The sequence below is a fragment of the Larimichthys crocea genome, chromosome II, assembly GCF_000972845.2.
Source record: "Larimichthys crocea isolate SSNF chromosome II, L_crocea_2.0, whole genome shotgun sequence".
Taxonomy (NCBI): Eukaryota; Metazoa; Chordata; class Actinopteri; family Sciaenidae; genus Larimichthys; species Larimichthys crocea.
Window position 1 is genome coordinate 7598343 of NC_040012.1, and position 19673 is coordinate 7618015.

The 19673-nt window shown below is 41.3% G+C and overlaps 1 protein-coding gene across 13 annotated transcripts in view; it reads left to right on the plus strand.

Moving 5' to 3' along the window:
• The window catches only part of LOC104934399 (protein tyrosine phosphatase receptor type M), a 152020-nt gene that overhangs the window by 63727 nt on the left and 68620 nt on the right, over positions 1-19673 (plus strand). For all 13 annotated transcript variants that reach the window (XM_027290399.1, XM_027290370.1, XM_027290379.1 and 10 more), the window contains exons 7-9: positions 1779-2072; positions 16097-16405; positions 18074-18183. In XM_027290399.1, the coding sequence (XP_027146200.1) occupies positions 1779-2072; positions 16097-16405; positions 18074-18183 (713 nt within the window). The remainder of the gene's footprint in view (positions 1-1778; positions 2073-16096; positions 16406-18073; positions 18184-19673) is intronic.

A 19673-nucleotide genomic window follows, 5' to 3' on the forward strand; every position in this document is an offset into this window, starting at 1 on the left:
AAGAGTGTGTGAATCATGAAAGACACGACGTTCAGGTAGATAACGTTGATGGTTTTGTTCTCCTTATATTGAAATGGTAGCTAGAACTTTTTGTTTTTGTCAAACTTGACTTTAAAAAGTGAGGATAGAGGTTTACAACTATTCTTAAAGGTGTTAGAGGTTTTAATAACACCTCTCCTCAACATCCTCCTCCCTGGTTATATAATAATGTAACCCCGAAAATAGAGAGTTGAAATAACTTGTCTGACATTTTCGAGGAGCCTCATTAAAAGTAGAAATGGCACAGGTTTAAGCAAGATTACGCAAATATTGGTGACATAACAGGGAAAAGGTCAGCTTCAAAGTCGTCATTGAACACCGCATTTGTCTGAAAGTGATAAACTTGTATGGAAGAACTCGAGATTACATTTCCGACAACTCCACACATTAACGGTTCAAAGGGCCCAGAAATTGATTCATTTCCAAGTGTTATGATATTCATTTTGCAGAAAAACATCTTTTACCTTTTTAAAAAAAAAAAAAAATGTGTACACACTAGAAATCTGAACAGCTTATCTTTCTGAGACTGCGGTTTGCTATTATTCAAAGATAAATTTGTTTTCACTGTGCACCGTTTCGTGAAGGTCACCAACTTTGGAAGACATGGATATTTGTGCAGTGAGCCTGGTCGACACAAAGGTTGCGACACAGATGAAGCTATCCTCACAGTGATAGTATGAAGAGTTTGGTATTGAAACATAACTTCTCAGTTAGCGCTTGAATGATTTTCACATTACTGTGGAGGGATAAGTGTAATTAGATTTGTTTAAATCAGAATAATACTTTTTGTCTACTCTTGACCTGCTTTTTAACACCAATACTGGAATGTAAGTACTGCACTTATTTACAATACTGTTTTCATGTTTTAACGTATTTCATCAAGTACGATTGTACTGAGTATTTTTTACTCAATGGTATGTAGTACTAGTCTAAGTACTTATACTGATACTCTTGCCTTTTGCTTGTTTTGGAGTATTTGTACAATCTGGTATTGAAAGTATATTTCCTTCCCTGTGAAACAAAGCCGGGGTTCTTGTTCTTCATCTTTTTTATGTTCTGGCTCTGTCCTTGTCCTCCTCCTCCTTGTTCTTCTTCTAACCATTGAGTATTGCAGGATATCTTGGCGTGTTATTTGTAAGACATTCACTGCCAAAAATATTTAGTTGATTTATTAAAATATCTGCACAGTTTAAATAATAGGAGCTTATTTGTGTTGATAAGTAAAAGGAGCCACTATAGCTAACAGGCTGTAGAGTTTGAGAGTTGAGAGGCCAAAGCGGCTCCTGAATCAGACAAGAGAGATGAAAACTACAGTACAGTAGTTATCAGAGGCTTTCCCATAGACGTCCTCTGATTGGAATCAATATGTCGTTCAATAGGAGCGTCATTTGCCATGGTCTTGGTGAATTTACTGTTGATGAGCGTCCTCACCAAGCTGGAACTATTGATTGTTACGTGGCTCTTCTTAAATACCTTGATTATTGGAAAACATGAAGTTACTCTTAATGTGCTTCAGAAGGTTTTTGATGTGGTTGATTTGTTTAAAAGCAGAAATTGATTTTGAGCATTTTGTTTGCTTGGTACAAGCATTTATTCGCAGTACTTCTTGGGGGGGAATGTCAGTGCTTTTTACACCAATTAAAAATACATAATTGTTTCTGTATTGTCAAGACTTTCTATAATTTCACTGTTATAGTTTGGTTAACCAACATCAATTAAAAAACTTTTTGTTTCCCCAGAGCCCCCGGTGCCAATTGCACCACCTCAGCTGACTGCTGTTGGAGCCACCTACCTTTGGATCCAGCTGAACGCCAACAGCATCAATGGGGACGGCCCAATAATCGACAGAGAGGTGGAATACCGCACAGTGTCTGGCACCATGTACGACCTGCAGCCTGTAGACAAGACCACACACAAGATTGGCCACCTGGATCCAGACACAGAGTACGAGATCAGTGTTCTGCTGACCAGACCTCTGGAGGGAGGCACCGGAGCCCCCGGACCACCACTGAGGGCCAGGACCAAATGTGCTGGTGAGGCTAAAAATACCTTTATTTACAGAGCACCACTGGGAATTTAAGGAAATAATACATTATGTTGTTTCAAGGTGTCTTGTGAACAGGATTAAAACACAACATGCATCATATTGCAGATGTTGTGTAAAGTTGGCTTCTCCAAGCTTTGTGAGTAGACTAGATAATAGGTAGCAGTGTTATTATAGACAATCCAGTCAAATTACTCCTGTAATCGAGCTCACTACACAACACAACAGGCGTTGCCAAGTAGCCCTCTCTCAACTCTGGCTTCATAATTAATGATCCACAGGGAAGAATTTCATATTCGATTTTGATTTTTATGTCAGAAAATAATTTGCAATTGTTCAAAACGGTCTTTGAACCAGAAAATTAAGACAATAAAATCAGAGGGAAAGCAATTACTGGTTACTGATGACATTTCGAAAACTTTGTTTTAAAAAAATAATAACTTTTTGAATTTGTGTTTTTAAATGTTAAAATCCCCAAAACACAGATAGGTGTCGACGGTTAAATTAAACACTGAGTTGGCGTGTACAGTAAATTCTGTAATTGGCTTAACTTAAAAAGGACCACTGTGTGGGATTTAGTGGCATCAAGCATGGAGTTGAAACTACATTGCCCACGAAACATGCAAATCAAAACAAAAAACATGAATGTCCCTCTCTTGGTTCCACTGGTTGGTTTGTCCAATGGGCTACTGTAGAGACATGGAGTTCAACATGGTGAAGAAGATATGCAGTGTCTGTATATGTGGGTTCACTCTAAAATAAATACACTAATGATTGAATACACTAATGAAAACCTAGCTATGCATATTTTATTCCTGCCATAAATCCTACACACTCGACCTTTAACTCTTATTAGTGGTGGATCTGCAGCCTGCAAACTGTGTGTGCTTTAGTTTGTGACTGAGCTGCATCACTGTGCCAATAGGTGCTACGCATCTAAAAATAATGATAACATCTGTGTTCGAGCTAACAACTGGAAAAACAGGCGAGGTTCACTTTCACTGTCAGCACTTTGCACAATGAATGATACACTGATACATCAGAGAACAAAAGAGGCCCACTTGAGCACATAGAGAGAAGAGAGATATTGGACTTTGTAACACTTCTGTGAAGAGAGCGGTCAGAGCGGTTCGAGCTGTCCATTCATTCACCAAAAAAAAAAAGTATTAATATTGCCTTGGGCTTGTTGTATTTCAGTTTGTACCATCACTAATTTACTTTTACAAACAAAACATTTCAAAAAGATTCTTATTTTTACAAATCACCCCCTGCATGCAATAAATATCCATCAGGGCTCCATTGTTGGTGGAGCTCCATTGTGTTTCTCCTAAAGCCTCACAGCATTTGAAGCTGCTCATAATTGCCCAACATACATCATTGCCATTTTACTTAGGTAATCATTTTTCTGTAGTAGACGACGCCTTTTGTGTTTTCATTGTTTTTACCTATAGATCTTCATTAAGACTTCTGGCATCTGGACATAAATTGTCTCTTATCTAAGTAATGTGAGCACCTGGAACAATTAGAGCCATGCGTACTTCTTACAACATCACATGTAACAGGAAAAAAAGCTGATACCACCTATAAACCAAAGGGATAATAATAAGTTTAAATAACCTCTTTTAACTTCCCTTGTTATTTGGAACAGCTGTGTGTCACAATAATTGATATGATTTATAGTTTCCTCTAAACATAGCGCTGAAGACTGCCCCGCCACATGGTTAACTTTGTAACTATTTCTTTATTCAGCTTAATTCTCACTGCAAAGTCCGCTCAAGCTTCCTAATTCGTCAGCAACACAGATTGATATCATGTGTGCAGCACAGTGGCACCTTTTTAAATTTAGATCATTATACCGCCACCGTAATGTGAGCATTCAAACCCAAACATGTACATAAACACTCTGAGAATGCCTGATGATATTGTACAAATTGTCCTTCTCACAACATTAACCAGCTAAATTCCCATGTTGTACCACGGTGCCAACTCAGGGAACAAAACAAACCTAGCCTCAGCATTTTCCCTGGCTAATGCTGTTTGGTGTCCAGAGAAATGCTGATGAAAATGAGATTTTTCTCCCCTTCCCTGCCCAGGATGTAACCCCCTCTCCCCACTGTGAAGGTCATGAGCTTATTCATTTTTAGTCTGGCTGATAGGGATGAATGGCCCTACCTGTACAGCCTTCTGAGCCAGGCTCCGGCTCCTGCGGGGGTCCTGCCCCCTTGGCCACCATGCCGGTCACAGTCAGGGAGATTGATGGCCCCGGCTCCTGAAGTGTGTTTGAGGAAGCAGCTCTTGATCTTGTCCGGCTCTCTGCTGGTCTTTCCTACTGACAGGCTGGGCCTCAGCAGAGCTCCTAATTGAACGGTTAAGACTCACAGGGCTGTGTGATACATCACTGTTGATACAGACAGGCCCAGAGACTCACTCCCTCTCTCCCTGCACTGCTGTCTGGAGGCGCTAATGAAAATCTGTGGCCACTTTAGAGCACTGTCTCTCACATCATTATTCATAGCCATGCTTTGGTCACTTTGCAAACTGAGCAATGTTTCTGATGACAAAGGATGTTTTAATTCAATCTTCTGTAAAATGGGGGAATGTATAATGCAAGGACGCCACAGACTCAATACAGAAGCAGGAGGAAGAAAAGAGTTGCTTTTGAAAGGTTTTCTTTCCCATGAAGCACTTCCATTACTTCTCTAGTGAACATCAAAAGAATTTCTTATCCAAGGCTGTGTGATTGCTCTAGGGGGTTATTTGTGGGTTTCAAGGGTGTGCAAAATCATTCAAACAACATTTCGCGTTTGCATATCCTCATGTCTTTGGACCATCAATGTCAAGTTTTACAACTTGTCAACATTTCTCATTTTCCCCTTTTTCCACCGGGGCGAAATTACTCACCAAACATTTTTGAAGTAAAAGACAAAAAGCATTCGGTAACCGCGCTACCCTCTTTCCTTGTGAAATGTGTGTCTGTGTGAAGTTGTTTACCACTTCAAAGTTCTCCACGCTTGGTAAGTGCTACTTGAAGGAAGACAGTGTATAATATCAGGTGGGTGCCCTAGGATCACAGCAGGGTGCCCTGCATTTCAGCACTACACTACTGAGAGACCATCTCACACAGAGAAACCATTTCCAGCACACACTGGGAAGTCAGATAAGCAAGCTTTAAACAACAACTACTCCTCTGCTGTCTGAGCAGATCTGTGTGTGGCAAGAAGATCTTTTCAATCTTCACATCGTACTCTGCTCAGGCTCCAACTTTACAAGCGAAACATTTGGAACATTTTGTTCTGACGACGGTTATTTTTGTCACTCTAACAATGTCTGAATCAATCAGCTCTGTTAATAATTTTAAAACCCCATTTAAAGTCGATTGAGTATGTGCATGTTTTTCCACACAGCTAGTTTCCATGGTAGAAGGAAAGTCTGTCCCGTGTGCCTCATCTCCACCCCGTGGCCTTTGCTGTCCCGCTGGCACTCGGGCGCTTTAAAAATGGCAGTACATGACGTCCATGCTGGGTCCAAACACCTGCTCAGACTCCAGCCTCTGCCAACTCCACATCTCCATCTATAAGTTGTCTCCATCTGCGCTCTGATACCACGTGGGAGTAGTCTCATCTGTTTGTTTTTACTTTGCCATTCTGTTGCACTGAGTGCTATTAAACACGGGGGAATCTGCGTTAATCAGGGATCAGCCCTCGCTTAAACATTCATTTAGAACAGTGGAGAGTAAGGAGGAGCTGCGCAATTATGCTCACCCACACCAAGGTTAGTTATTTGCATTTAGCCTCCTGGATAATTTGTGAAAGACCAGGTCTGTTCTGCTGCAAATAAGAGTGATGCCGGTGTTTGGCAACATGCAAAAGATTGGTAGTAGTAGAATTACTTTATTTGCCAAGTACAGTAAGTTGTCTCAGTGACACTAGTTCAGGGACATAACAGATCTTCAAAACAAGTGTGAATGTTGTTGTTGTGAAAGTGAATTTAAGCCAAATTTTTGAACACGCTCCTTCCCAAAATTCCTGCAAACCTTTTACATGTTTTCAGAAAATCATTTGTGCTTCAATAAAGTTTCTTGGCTCAACCAAGTAAAACATTTCTAAAACACACTTTCAGTAAAAGATCATTTTAAACTGATAATTCTTTTTCTATCCATGCATTCAGAAATCTATTATGTTTGCAGCATCTTTGTGACATCAAGTAAAAATGTAAACACTGGAACCTGTACATGGGCAAAACATTATAGCAGATGTGTAGTAATCATATAAACGTGTGAAAAACTGGTTTTCAAACATACTTAGGAAATAAATACAAATAAAATCGGATGCTCCTTGCATGCCGTAAATTAAAATAAATGTTATATATTCAAAGTTGATGCAGAGGTTGGATACCAGAGTTGTAGCAACAAAAGCAGCCAATGCGTTTACAGCCATGACTTTACTTATCATCCATTTAGAGTAAAATAAGTCTTCACTGACATGACTAGCTCAACCACTTTCACCAAAAACTCTCTCTGGTCTTTGCTCACACACCACCATCGCTATCCAGTAATATCCTGTACCGTATTAAGCTTTACACCAGAGAAAGAGAACTTTTCCAATCATAACTATAGTTTCCATGAATGAAGAAATTGTTCTTCATTTAGACATATCAATTAGATTGATCATTATTAAAAAGTTTTATTATGTGCATAAAGATACCTTTTAAATAATAAAATGGACAGAAAAACATTGACAGAATTATCAGTAAGCAAAGGTTGGAGAGGGCAGCTTTGGATGAAAGGTGTGGTCTTCGCCAGGGTTAGAATAATCCTTTATCCATTCTCATGTACATCACAGCACTTAGCAAAATGCATTTGGGTTGAGCTGCATAAGGAGTGAGCAGTACAGTCTTGGTGAAGTGTACCATGAGGAAGTTATTCTAAATCGAACGAGAGACATGAACTCTTTATGAAAGCGCTTCTGTGCGAATTTGTACTATGTATAGAAACACTGTCTGAGGAACACCATCACTGCCAGGCGCTGAATCATGCACGAACCTTGAATTGTTACCCCTGTTACACAGGCACAGATAGCACATTAAGAATCATATAGACTGTGCAGTCTGTTGATGCCAATTAGTGAAATCTCAACCTTTTCTTTCATCTTTTATCCAGCCTTACAAATTAAGTTAATGTCATTTCATTTTTCTGCCATTGTTCAGCTGTCAAAGGGGCTTTGAAAAGTGCAATCTACCGTATAATGTACCGTATTGTTAATTTGTCAAGAAACCACTTTGATAGACAAGAAGATTTAATGACCTGACATACTGTAAGGACAGTCGAGGCTTGGTACCACTTGAATGAAGTTTCTGTGGATATTCTTTTTCTCTTTCAAGAATTTGTGGCCAGTTTTGGTGAAACTTATGTTCAGCTCTGGAAAATTCACAGGTCGAATTTCACCTTTGTTGATCTTCGGTACCTGCAAGACCCTTTGATGCCTGGACGTCTTAAAGCGAGGATGTGATTGACCTTTTCCTCCAGAAAATACTGATCGTTTATATACTTCAAACAGAAACTCTATAGTCAGAATTAAATAAGCAGATCGGGAAGGATGCTGCATTGCCGAAGGACTCGAAGGACTGATATGTTAGATATTGTGCTTAAGTTATTTTCAGAGTCTGTATATTTGGCCTTGCCTTGTTTAACTTGACATTTTATTAACCAAGATAGCATGTCTACAGTGCAAACTGCCTCAGTGAGGTCTAACCTTTTCATGAAGGGTTTTTATTTTTCCAACAGCTCAGATTGAGCAGACACGTCTCTGTGGGTGTAATAGGAAAGAAGCTAGGTTTGATGTGTCTAATTAACAGTATTGTTGCCTTTAAGGCAAGAATAGAAAGCCACTTCACCTCACCATCTCAGATAACATTGGTCCACAATGTTGCACAAACCACAATGGCTGGCAGTCATGTGACCTATAGGGGTTTATATATTGTCTGCAGCGAGGCGAATGAAAAGCCTCAGTTTGAGGCCCATCGAATTTGTGTTCTTTTGTCAGTCAGAGAAAACACGGTAGATTGAGTTTGCGGTGTGCAGGAAGGTTATAGGAGCACCACAATAAGTCTTTTTATCACAAGGCAGTTGGAAGCAGAATGGCGAATTGTGTTCTTGGATATTGGGTCCACAAAAGGCAAATTGTGTTTTTCTCAATGGCACATCTTCAAACAACTGCTTTTCGGAAAGGAGACAGACACAGAGTGAGAGAGCATTTATAGCTGTTTTTTTATTATTATTATTATTATTCCCCTCATTGCCATCACTCCATCTATCTATTCCCCAAACACGAAGGAAGTAAGACTCTGAGAACAGATGTGCACGAATGATACTCTGGTGACATCCCTGTAAACTTAGTCTCTTCTTACTGTAGAGCCGCCTCTACAGCTCCTCACAAACAATTATCATTGAGGTTGTTTGTAACCTCAACTCTTAAGTCTCAAGAGAATGATGAATAGCTGTAGTTTAGTCAGGCTTGGCAAGATCTTCTTTTTTTTCTGCTGTTTTTAAAATTTGAGCTGAAATGCTTCTCAAGGTCTTTTAAATGTTTCTATTCTTCATGTTTAATTATTAATAGTCTATCCGCTGTAATTTTTGTCACAGATTTTCTCCGTCCTTTTGCTGAATTATAGATGTCCTATTCCCCTTGCTCAGGCGTTCGGGAAGCACTCATTCAGTCTGGTTGTATAACTCTAACTCAAGAACATTTGCGCGTCTCCTCCTCACTTAAAGGACAGGAATGTGAGGAAGGCTGCGATTTATATCCCGCATTCCACCACCTAGATAGCCAGATCTAAGATCTCATATATCTCCTAAGTAGGTGGCTCAGAAAGCGCAGCAACCATTTCACAAAGTCAAGCGCTTCACTTTGATTTACACTCTGGGTAACACCCTGAGTTGAGTGCGACACATGCAGGTTTTTGGGCGACAAATGACAATGCCACGCGAGCCATCTGGGGAGTGTTGAAGTTGAAGAATCACCTTGGTAACCTCCCACTGCTCCTGTAGAGATTGCGTCCCCGTCGGTAAATGAGGGCTTGTGTTCTTCCCGTTTGTAAGCCCTAACCACAGGCGTTTTCCCCGGGAACCGTAACACAAGGAGACAAAGCCTGCTCTGATAGTGGAGATGGATGTGCGGGCATGTGTATGTGTTAAGACAGTTGTGGAAGCAGGAGGAAGGAGGAGGAAGGAGGAAGGGGGGGAGGTCAGTCTACCTGTCACTCTGACCCCAATCACCGCGCAGCATATTGGTGGAAACGAAATGAAAGATTGATTTAACCAGTTCCACCTCCGCTGCCTCTTCTCTTTCCATCAACTGGCTGTCCATTTGTTTTCATCCGGTTTGTTGGACTCGCGCTTCCCTTCACCTTTTGCCCCCCTGAGGAACATTTGCTAGGTTTGTTCTTTTTAATCCCTGTAAACGGTCAGTGATAGAAAATACTGCCTGCTGATGTTTTATACACTGATATTTATTGAGTTATATATTCCATTTTCTTTTTTATATAACATTTTTTAGATGCCGCAGTTGACAGTAGCAACCTTTTATGACTTGCGACTGCAGGGGTTTGGTATCTTAAGGAGATGGAAAAGAGGTTATTTGCTTCTTGCAGAAAAGTCTTCAGCGATGGTAATATCACCTCAAGTGCTTTGCTATTGTACTCAGCAGCACAGTACTTACTTTCGTCTCCTCCCCATTAAATGCTACTGTCATGAGGAATAAACTGCAGGACCCCTTTTAGCTTTAGTGGGCTTTAAACTACTGCACTGCCCTGTATGTTAAGAAACATGATGAGAGTACGTAACCATTATTAATTCATGAAATTACTGATTCCATTAAGATGTACAGTATGTATGGATTATGAGGCATGCTAGTGGAGCCACTCATGTGTGAGGTTGAAAATAAAAGGCACTCCTATTGTTGGATCTCACAATCATTAGATAGTTAGAGCCCAAAGAGGAATTAGTTGCGGATAATGCAATATTACTCAGTTTCCCTGGTGCATATTTGCCAAAATGTTCATTTGAAACAATATAAACTTTGGCAAGAAGGAAGAGAGTGAAGCAAAAATTACAAAGGGTTCAAACCTTTAAGCTGCAGGCTTCTTTAGAAGAGTTTATCAGATCCTCACACCCTTTCGTTGATGGATTAGGGGGTGCCTGTGTCCGACCATTTCTGTAAACAGACAATCCAACGGTGACACTTCATGCCGTGATTGGCAGCTGTTCCGAGAGCCGAATTTGATCTTCTCTCTGGCTCTTTTTCATTCCTGACACAACAATTTCTGTCACTTTTCATGTCTTCCAGGAGAGTCTCTCTGAAAATGTGCACCCTTATCCCCATATTTGAACGTTATCGCATCTTCCTCGTCTCTCTATTCACTTCTTTTTACAGTTTGTTGCCACTCAGAGCAACTATAAACGCTTCATTTATGACGTGGCTGGACAACCGGTTGTTGGAACTAGTTCTGTTCAAGCATAACTCGACCGTTAAATGCTGTAGACTGTAGTTCCATCCATAAAATCACACATAATAAATGATAAACACATCTAAATACACGTTCTCAGTCACGCTTGTTGGCTTTCTTAGAGAGCAGCATTCAGCGGGGTGGTCGATCATGAGCACGGACAAGCACTAACTTGGTATGACTTGACAGTCTTGAGTCTTGTCATGCATCATCCTCCTCTGCTGGTAGGGTGTATCTTACTTTCCCTCTCCCTTTTTTATTCAGCGCTGTAAGAATGAAGGCATTCGCCCATTCATCTCCACCCCTACAGCTTTGGGGGGTTCATCAGACAAGGTGGCAGCCCTGCCTGGCCCGGCGCTGGAGCTCATTCTGTGGTTTCAATTCAATCCAGAGTGTTGTAGGCCCCCTCCGCCCCTCATCCTCACCCATCATGGCAGTCTCATCTATCATGAGGCCTATAAAGAAGGACTTGATAGAGTGAGGAGCGACCAGCACCATTCAATAAATCCTTGTGATTATCCACGCCTCCAAGGTGTATGGGCAAAGTGCCTGTGCGTGTGTGTGTGTGTGTGTGTCCCGAGCACGTGGACATTTGTCTCTGACTTTGTAATGGGTGTAGAGGGCGATTTTAGAACACAAGAGGTCCGTGTACAGCATCTTTAAAGTGCTATCAATTATAACATGTGTACACGCGTCAACCCCAAGGCCTGGTTTGACTTGTTGCATTTGATGACAACAAAAACCTTGGCACTTCTAGCCCCCCCCCCCCTCTTTTTTCCTGTCTTAGCTTTCCCTCTCCAGTCCCCCCCCTACCCACCCAGCCATCCACCCACACATTGACTCCCTCCATCTCCCCCTCTTAACCTCCCTCCCCTCCCCTCTTTCTCTTCCTCCAGAGGATTGCATAGAGGAGCACTCTAGGAGGGTGATGGAGCTTTGATTGTCGGTTATCAAAAGCTATCATTACGGCTCGCTTCTGCGGGATATGAAAATGATTTCCTAAGTGTAAAACCCATGTCATTACCTCAATGGCCTCAGTGCTATCACTGAGATGTAATAGAAAGAGGCAAACAAATGTGCTGCCTCCCAGCCCGCCCAGCTCAAACAGAACAGAGTGAATAACACACAGCAATGGAGAGATAAGTGATGGCAATACCAGGCCTCACTGCCTAGAATGGAACACTTTACATGAAAACAGCTCTCTGACCGGGATTTAATCTTCGCCGTTGTCATGTTGTTTTGGTACTGTCTACAACGAAAGGCGCCTGCGTGTGACAAGCCCCGGATGACATCCTCCAGCAAGGAATTTGACAGTCTACATGCCATCCTGTGAAAGTCGAAGCATTTCTCTTTTTTTTTTCATCAAACCACAAGGCTCCCTCCTCCTCCTCCTCCTCCTCCAACCTGAGCACCGTTTCATCTTGATGAGATAGAAACCAGGAGCTCAGGAGCCACATTGATTTGACGGCGGTTTCTAATCATTGGGGAAGTAGTCTTTTCTTCCCCCCTCCTGGTTCTGTTTGCTGAGCAGGGAGATGGAAGTCTATGCCAGCACCAGGCTTTTCTGCTCTTAATCGATGTGGATCTGATAAAGATCCCGGCTTTCTGAATGACTTGTACGGCATGAAGATCTGATAAGTAAATCCTTCTTCTGTACATATAGCCGACAAGATGCTGAGGAACCAGATCCGTGCGGCTGTACGGGGGGGGTGTATGGACGCTGCTTCACTCACAGTAAACACACGTTGTCCCTCTCGTACACCAACACACCACACACTTGTCTCGCAGTAAAGTGGCTGTGCTCCGGACATGCCCAATTTGTTTCCTTTCATCCAGGACTAATGTCTCGCTCTACCCAGGGGCTAAGTGCACCATTTGAACACCCTCTCTAGGACAGACGGCTGCAACATGCGGTTATTTGTTGTTTTTGTTTTCACGTTTTTTTGGGGAGGGGAAATCATATTCTCACTTCAGCGGCAGCGGGCATGTATGCAGGGCCTGTTTTAAAATTAACAAGAGGCAATAATGTGCTGATAATTTCTAAAAACATTATTTAAATGTCAGACTGTGATGACAAAAAATTCACTAATAGTTCTGTGTAAATGTCAAATTCAAATTATTCAATTACATCAGCGAGTGTGGGGCAGGTGATAATTTGTCCACCGCTTGGAATACCAATCTGGCTCTCACTGGAGCTCATTCTTTGTGCCCTGGCATAAGATAGACCTCAGCAATTTCCTGCTCCAAGGGATGCTTTCATAGCCATTATTATAACTCTATTCCACTAGAAATATCTGCTATACCAGAGAGATATTACAGTCATATTTTCAGCACTTTCACAAGAATGTCGCCCTCAGTGTGCGATAGCTTGTGAGGATTGTTAAAAAAAAAAATGGTATGGATTTCAAGAGATAGCCCTGTTATTCCTTGTTGTGATTTGTGTTTATGCTTTTTGATACTGAGCCTCTCACTGCTCAGTCAATAAAACTAAACTAGCAGTCACAGTAGACTGGGGGAAATAGGCTCATCTCATCAGCTGTCATTCATGGGCCTATGGGCCTGTTTTTTTAAAAATGTCTGCACAGCCTTCATCTATAATGCACGGAAAGGATTTATAAAGGATATCAGCCATTCACCACGACCCCGGTTCAGATTAAGTGGGTGGAGGACGGTACACAGTGTTGTTGGTTTTTTTTTTGTCTTTTTCCTCTTTCTTCAAAGTCAACCATGACCAGGCTCTGAAATGGATGAGGCACCTTGTTGTTCATGAAAACAAATGATGTCATTCTGAGTCATGGGGTACAAGTTGTGATTGGGCGTCCGCCACAGATCGTCACATTTTACTGCCTCCCTCAGACAGCTGGCATTTGCACTGCAGGGAGCCAATGGGGCAACAAACAATTAGCCTTTTTTTCAACAAAACTCCAGGGATAGGCTATAGAATAGTCATAAGAGCTGTTTACTAAATGTCCCTTTATGTACTTTCACCATCACTGTTGGCTGACTGGAAAAAAAAAATATCTGTGTAATGTTCTTATCCTGTGCCAACTGCTGAATTTTAATATCTCTATCAATAAATGAGTCCTCTTATTTTATGGGGACCATTTCTCCTCACAAATATATCTTTTCTCACAAGTGATTCCCATTCTTGTTGGCATCTCTCCGTTGGCCTGAATTAAACGTGCAATGGACATTATCTATGATGTCCCATAAAGATGGTAGTGTGACATTCGCCTTGAACGCTCCAGAAATGAGACTTTCCCTCCAAGCCCCGCTCGTGCACGTCTGCTTGAGATTCACACTTTGGTGCATTTGTCACTTTGAGAGCATCTGGTTTAATTTGATTTCTGTGCCTGGCCACCCTGCAATTCTCTGCGCTTTTAGTGTAACCGTTGCCTACTGAGTGCGGCCAACAGATAGTTCCACAAATAAAGGGGTTTAAACTTCTATTTTCTGGATGGCTTTTCCCAACATCGCAACCTATTTGAGGAAACCCGTTTTCCTTCGCTGCTTCTTCCCAGTTCTGTGTCAAAGTCACTCGTTTTTTTGGTGTGATTGGTTTAAAATGGCAGATTCACTTTGTGAATTATTACCTTTATCCATATACTTTAGTAGTACAATGGAGTTGGCATACTTGTTGTCTATTATGCTTAATATACTTGACTGTCTTGCAATAAAAGTGGATATTTTAACAGTTATTTGGAGGTCAGAGACTCAAAGGTAGTACATTTTAAAGAATGCCCCTACACAGTGATGCCAAAAGGTTTTTGCAAGCTACAATGCAGAACAGCACTCAGTGAGTCGCACATTTATATAGTTTCTTCAGGTATTGTTTAAACTGTTATAAAAAAACGGATAGACGTAGACGCTCCGTCAAGGATTTCAGCAGCTTGTTGCACTCTGAAGACCTATCGTGACAAATCCTCCTAAAAGAGAAACTAATTGCCATTTTTTTGCCCATTTTTCAGACAGATCTCTTTTATTTTTTTTTCCAGTTGTAGCCCTTTGTATACGCTTCATGTACTGCATGCTGCACATTGATATCCCTTTCCTCATCTGTCTTCAATAGCTCTTCCTCTGCCTCCTTTGGGTCCTTCTAGTGCTATTTCATCTGCTCTATGAACGCGCAGGAGAGATCACATCCGTTGTTTCTCCTTGTGAGATCTGAAAAAAAAAAAGTCTACCACCTTTCATTCAAGCAGCAGACAACTTTTATTTTCTCCCGCCGTGTTTCTTTTTGCTCTCTTTTATCACTTGTACATGTTTCTGTCATTCACATGTCAGGACCTAATTTACTGGAAAAAGATTGCTCACTTTTTTTGTGTGGCGTCACAGTAAACCTAAAGAAGGGAAAAAAAAGGATTTTATTGTTTATTATTTTTGTACGTTTTTGAAGGATTCTCTGTGAAAGTGTCTCTCTGTAGGTATGCACTGGGCATAGGTGCAAAAATAAAATGTGTACTCTGTCATAAAGATTCCTGCTTGTTTGCCATGTTGTTTGTGCAGCCTGTAGAAATGAACAACATGCTGGAGCTCCAGTCCGGTCTCTCCCGTCCATGCACCTCCAGAATGTTAAACATGGCTGCCGTGGCTGCCTCTGAATTGCTGGACTGTGTCTCCTGGGGAACGGGGAAATTGAGCCCTGGCTCTTCCTAATAGGTGGTAAAGTGTTAAGTTCCAGAGAAATGGACTGCGAATTTAACCTGGAATGGAAATTGATCCCATTACCTTGTGCTTGGGCTGCTTTCCTCCCGTAGGTATGGGAGGCAGCGAGAGAAGGAGAGAGAGCAAGGAGGGAAAATAGACAGAGGAGGATGAGGAGAAAAGGGAGAGCGGGAAATAGAAATGGGGGAGTCACAGAAAAAGGAGAGAATAAATAGAGAGAGGGGAACGGAGGGAGAAAATGGAAGAGAAAAGGCATGGAGGCACAGTGTGTATGTGATTAGAGGTGATAGGATGGCAGTGGGGGTTGTATCCTGCCTGGATTGACAGGATGGCTGACTCTGTATCAGTGTGGTGCTAATAGCTGACCGCCACTGGGCGAGATGGAAAAGGGAGAGAGAGGAAAAGGCAGAGGACAAGGTAGAAGGAGCAGAGGAAACGGCACGCTCTGAAGGGATGATACACCTCCCGCTGAGGGTTTCCACCAACAGACCTGTGGTGTCTTGGTGTGTGCAGCTGCTGTGAGACCGAGTTAGCAACGGTGATGTGGCAGCAGTATCAGGCCATGCCTTTTGAAATTTTAAAATATTTTCAAGAAATATGAATTCCAAACAGAGGAAATGGTATTTCAATATATATAAAAAAGTATTGACTGGTTCTCAATCTTGTAGTAGATTTTCTTTGACCCAAATGAACACCGGCTCTGGTGTAGACCTCAGTAATTTCCTTGATTTTTATTTTTTATTTTTATTTTATTGAAACTATCCAGCACTACCCGTCATTTCTTTAACGCCTAATTGATTATTTTGATGTGCTCTCACACTCCACTCTCTCTGTCTATCCCAACAGAGCCCATGCACGGCCCGCGAAGGCTAGAAGTCGTGGACATCCAATCCAAACAGGTGACAGTGCGCTGGGAGCCTCTGGGTTACAACGTGACCCGCTGCCATAGCTACAACCTCACCGTTCAGTACCGCTCCAGGGTGGCCGGCAAGGAGGAGACCCGGGAGGAAGTGTGCTACGACACCCAGAGCCGCGATCCTCAGCACACCATCCACAACCTGACGCCTTTCACCAATCTCAGTGTCAAGCTGGTGCTGCGCAATCCGGAGGGGGTCATGGAGAGCACAGAACTGGAGGTTCAGACTGATGAGGACGGTGAGTGTGATGCATATTTTATATATCTAGATTAGCTGTTTTAAATTGAAACCATGCAAACTCACGTTTAAAACAGCTAAATTAAAACTAATATTTTCAAATATTGAATTTTGGAAAAGCGTATAATTTACTAATTCTTAAGCATGGAAAATAACATTTATTATTTTCAACAACAACCAACCCTGAAGGATTTCCTTTTGTGCAAAAAAACATTAATAAATGCACTTTAGAAATGTCCTTAAAACTCCACTATAATGTGTTAGGAACAAGCAACAAGTGAAATGAAGTGTGAATGCGGACGTACCAAAAACTGCAGTTCCTTAAACGTCCACTTGAGGTTGGCTACAGAACGTCTCCATAAGCCCGCATGTTGAAATGTTCAACTTCACAGCAGAAATAAACATGTTTACAGCCTGGTATTCAGCTCTTCAGAGACGTGTGGATGATGTCAGAAATAGAAACTATATTAAATCTTTATTTCAGCTTAATTTCAGACGATCGAAAACAGAAAGCCCATGAAAGAAATCTCACTTTTTCTCACGTCTTTCATTAACATTTGCAAATCGTTTCCAGATGTACCTTTTCTGTTTGTTTGTTTTTTTGTGGCCGTTTAAAGGAAAATTAAGTTTCTGGTCTCCGACTGCAGACTTTACTTTATTATTAAAGTTGTTTTCATCTTTAGGATGGGTGGATGATTCTCAGCCGATCACAAATACCATGCACTCAGAACAAGTTTGGGATTTTCTCAAATATTTTTCAGGAGAGCACAGGAGTCAGACAACAAGCCTCTGTGTTGTATGCTTGTTTCACCTCCTTCAAAGATGAAAGATCTTCTGTGTTGCCTCAGCAGACACAGGAAATGAACTCTATAGAAGTCTCAAGGAACCCCGGCCGCCAGATAACAAACAGGCTCAGCTGACGAAAAGAGAGTCTTGTCATGTCTGGCTCAGATATCTGCGGTTGGAAACTTGAAAGTGGCAACTGTTTCTCACTCTCTGACTGCTGCATGTCTGTGGATCTGTGTGCTTAGGATCTCATGGGAACAAGTGTACAGACAGGGTGTAGCTGCAGTTGCATACTTGAAGATAAATCTTGGAAAAAAAAAAAAAAAGAGAAGACATCTCTGCATCGTTCTGTTTTACTTACAGAATGAAAGCAATTCACACGAGGGGTTAAAGTACCTGATCTGTTTGGCAATATCTCGGTACAAGTAAACATAGCGGAAAGATTAAGATTCCCACCATTCCCATGGGGTGACTAGTTCATCTTTGTCTGCAACACAGTTTTATCTGTGCGGAAGGTGTTCAGCTTTGCTGTAAAACATGTATCTGGGTGTGTGTGTGTGTGTGTATTGAGTGACAAAGAGCTCAAATAATCTCACATATTCCTATTGAGATGTGTTTGACTTTGGCTCATGGCCATTTGTGTAACGTAGGTCCTTGAAAAGCTCTTTTATTGATTGCTTCATGCACGTCATAAATCATAACAGCAAGGGAGGGAATGGCTGTCATTCAATTTTTTATTGACATTTAAACTTGACAAACATGCCCACAATTTATATCCATGGAAAATTCTACCGCGTACCCTTTTTATAAACACATTTCCACCTTGAAAATTGCCGCTCCGCCACCAGTTTTGAGAAATGTGTCTGTAATCATTTCCCCACAGTGCCAGGGGCTGTTCCTCTGGAGTCCATTCAGGGCAGCGCCTACGAGGAGAAGATCATCCTGAAGTGGAGAGAGCCAGCCCAGACCTACGGGATCATCACTCAGTACGAGGTACAACAATATAACATTGATTTGATTAGCTTAGCCGCTTTCTGTCCGTCTCAAACGAATTTGGGCGCAGAGAAGTTGGCAGCATGTTCGAGTGCTGTCGTATCTGGCTTGCTCTCTTTTCTCCAAGCATGTATTTCCAAGCGTTTTCTAAAGTGTTCCCATGTAGTAATATCCTTTTATACAGTCATGTTGTTTTAAAGCAGATAGATTGAAGGTCACAAGCATTTATTGTTGCTTTTCAGCTCGTATATTCAGTGATATCTTTGGATTCTCTCAATCTCTTAATGGTATTCTTGAATTCCATACATTTTTTGCATTTGTGCATTGATAATCGTTGTTCTTGAACTGTTGGACAGTTTTTCACAACATCATGAACCTTGCACATCCTTGCTCATTGAGGATGCCCCTTTCATTGATGGCATCAAATAACTGTACGTGTTTTGTATTTGATTAAATATACAGTAGGTATAAAGGGATTTGCAGATCACTGCATTCTGTTTATGATTTTCACAGTGTACCAACTCTTTTAAATCAGGGGTTGTACTTCCAATATAAAGATTATTTTTTTCTCCTCCACCTCTCTGTGGACGGTGTGCATTTCTTTGAGTTTCTTTGAATCCTGTTTTCCACAACAGTGATTGGCAGTAGTTGTACAGTGCTGTCAGAGAAATGTTTATCATGTGAATCACTTTTTTTCTTGAGCTTGGGTTTGGGAATTAAGTCCACATAACAAAGGTCTACAGTATTTTATAAAATGAGTTAAACCTAGACATTCTCCAGTAAATCAGGCTATTAATTCTTTTCATTTATTTGTTCCACAAAACTGATTTAATGTTGCACAAGTACCAACCTCCATGGCTGGGACTGTAATTCGTGGAGCATCCACTTGAGGCTGGCTCCAGAAGTGAGTCAGTCTCCATAAGTCCCCACGTTGAAAAGTCCAACTTCACAGTAGAAATAAACATGTTTACAGCCTGGTACAAAAACTACCATGGAAACTTTTTCTTTCAGCTCATCCATCCTGGTCAGGTTAATTTTTTAGGCTTAGGTTCATCTCAGGCTTGACAAAGTGATTACTTCCTGTGCAGCCTTTTAATATGATCATAATATACAAATAAATTATTCTGTTAGGCCTCTGTTTTTAAACATTTTGTCTTGGACATGTTATCTAACTTTTAGCCCTGCTGATGATATGAGATAAAATACTAGTTTACTGACTGGACTTGAATCCAACTTGACAAGATTATTAGGGGGAGCTGACAGCAGCAAATCAGCAGGATGAGTTTAATTAGTTATTACGCTGGATTAGCCTAAATTTACAGTTTTGAAACCAGCTTAAACCTGAATCACATCATTCACAAAAAACACTTTTTTTTTGCCTCTTTTATAAAGAACCACCCAAGTGTGTTTGATCGCTTTCCTTGGGTATATATCAGCTGCAAACTGCTGTCATCTTCCGTCCTTCAACACACGTACGACCCCTAAAGAAA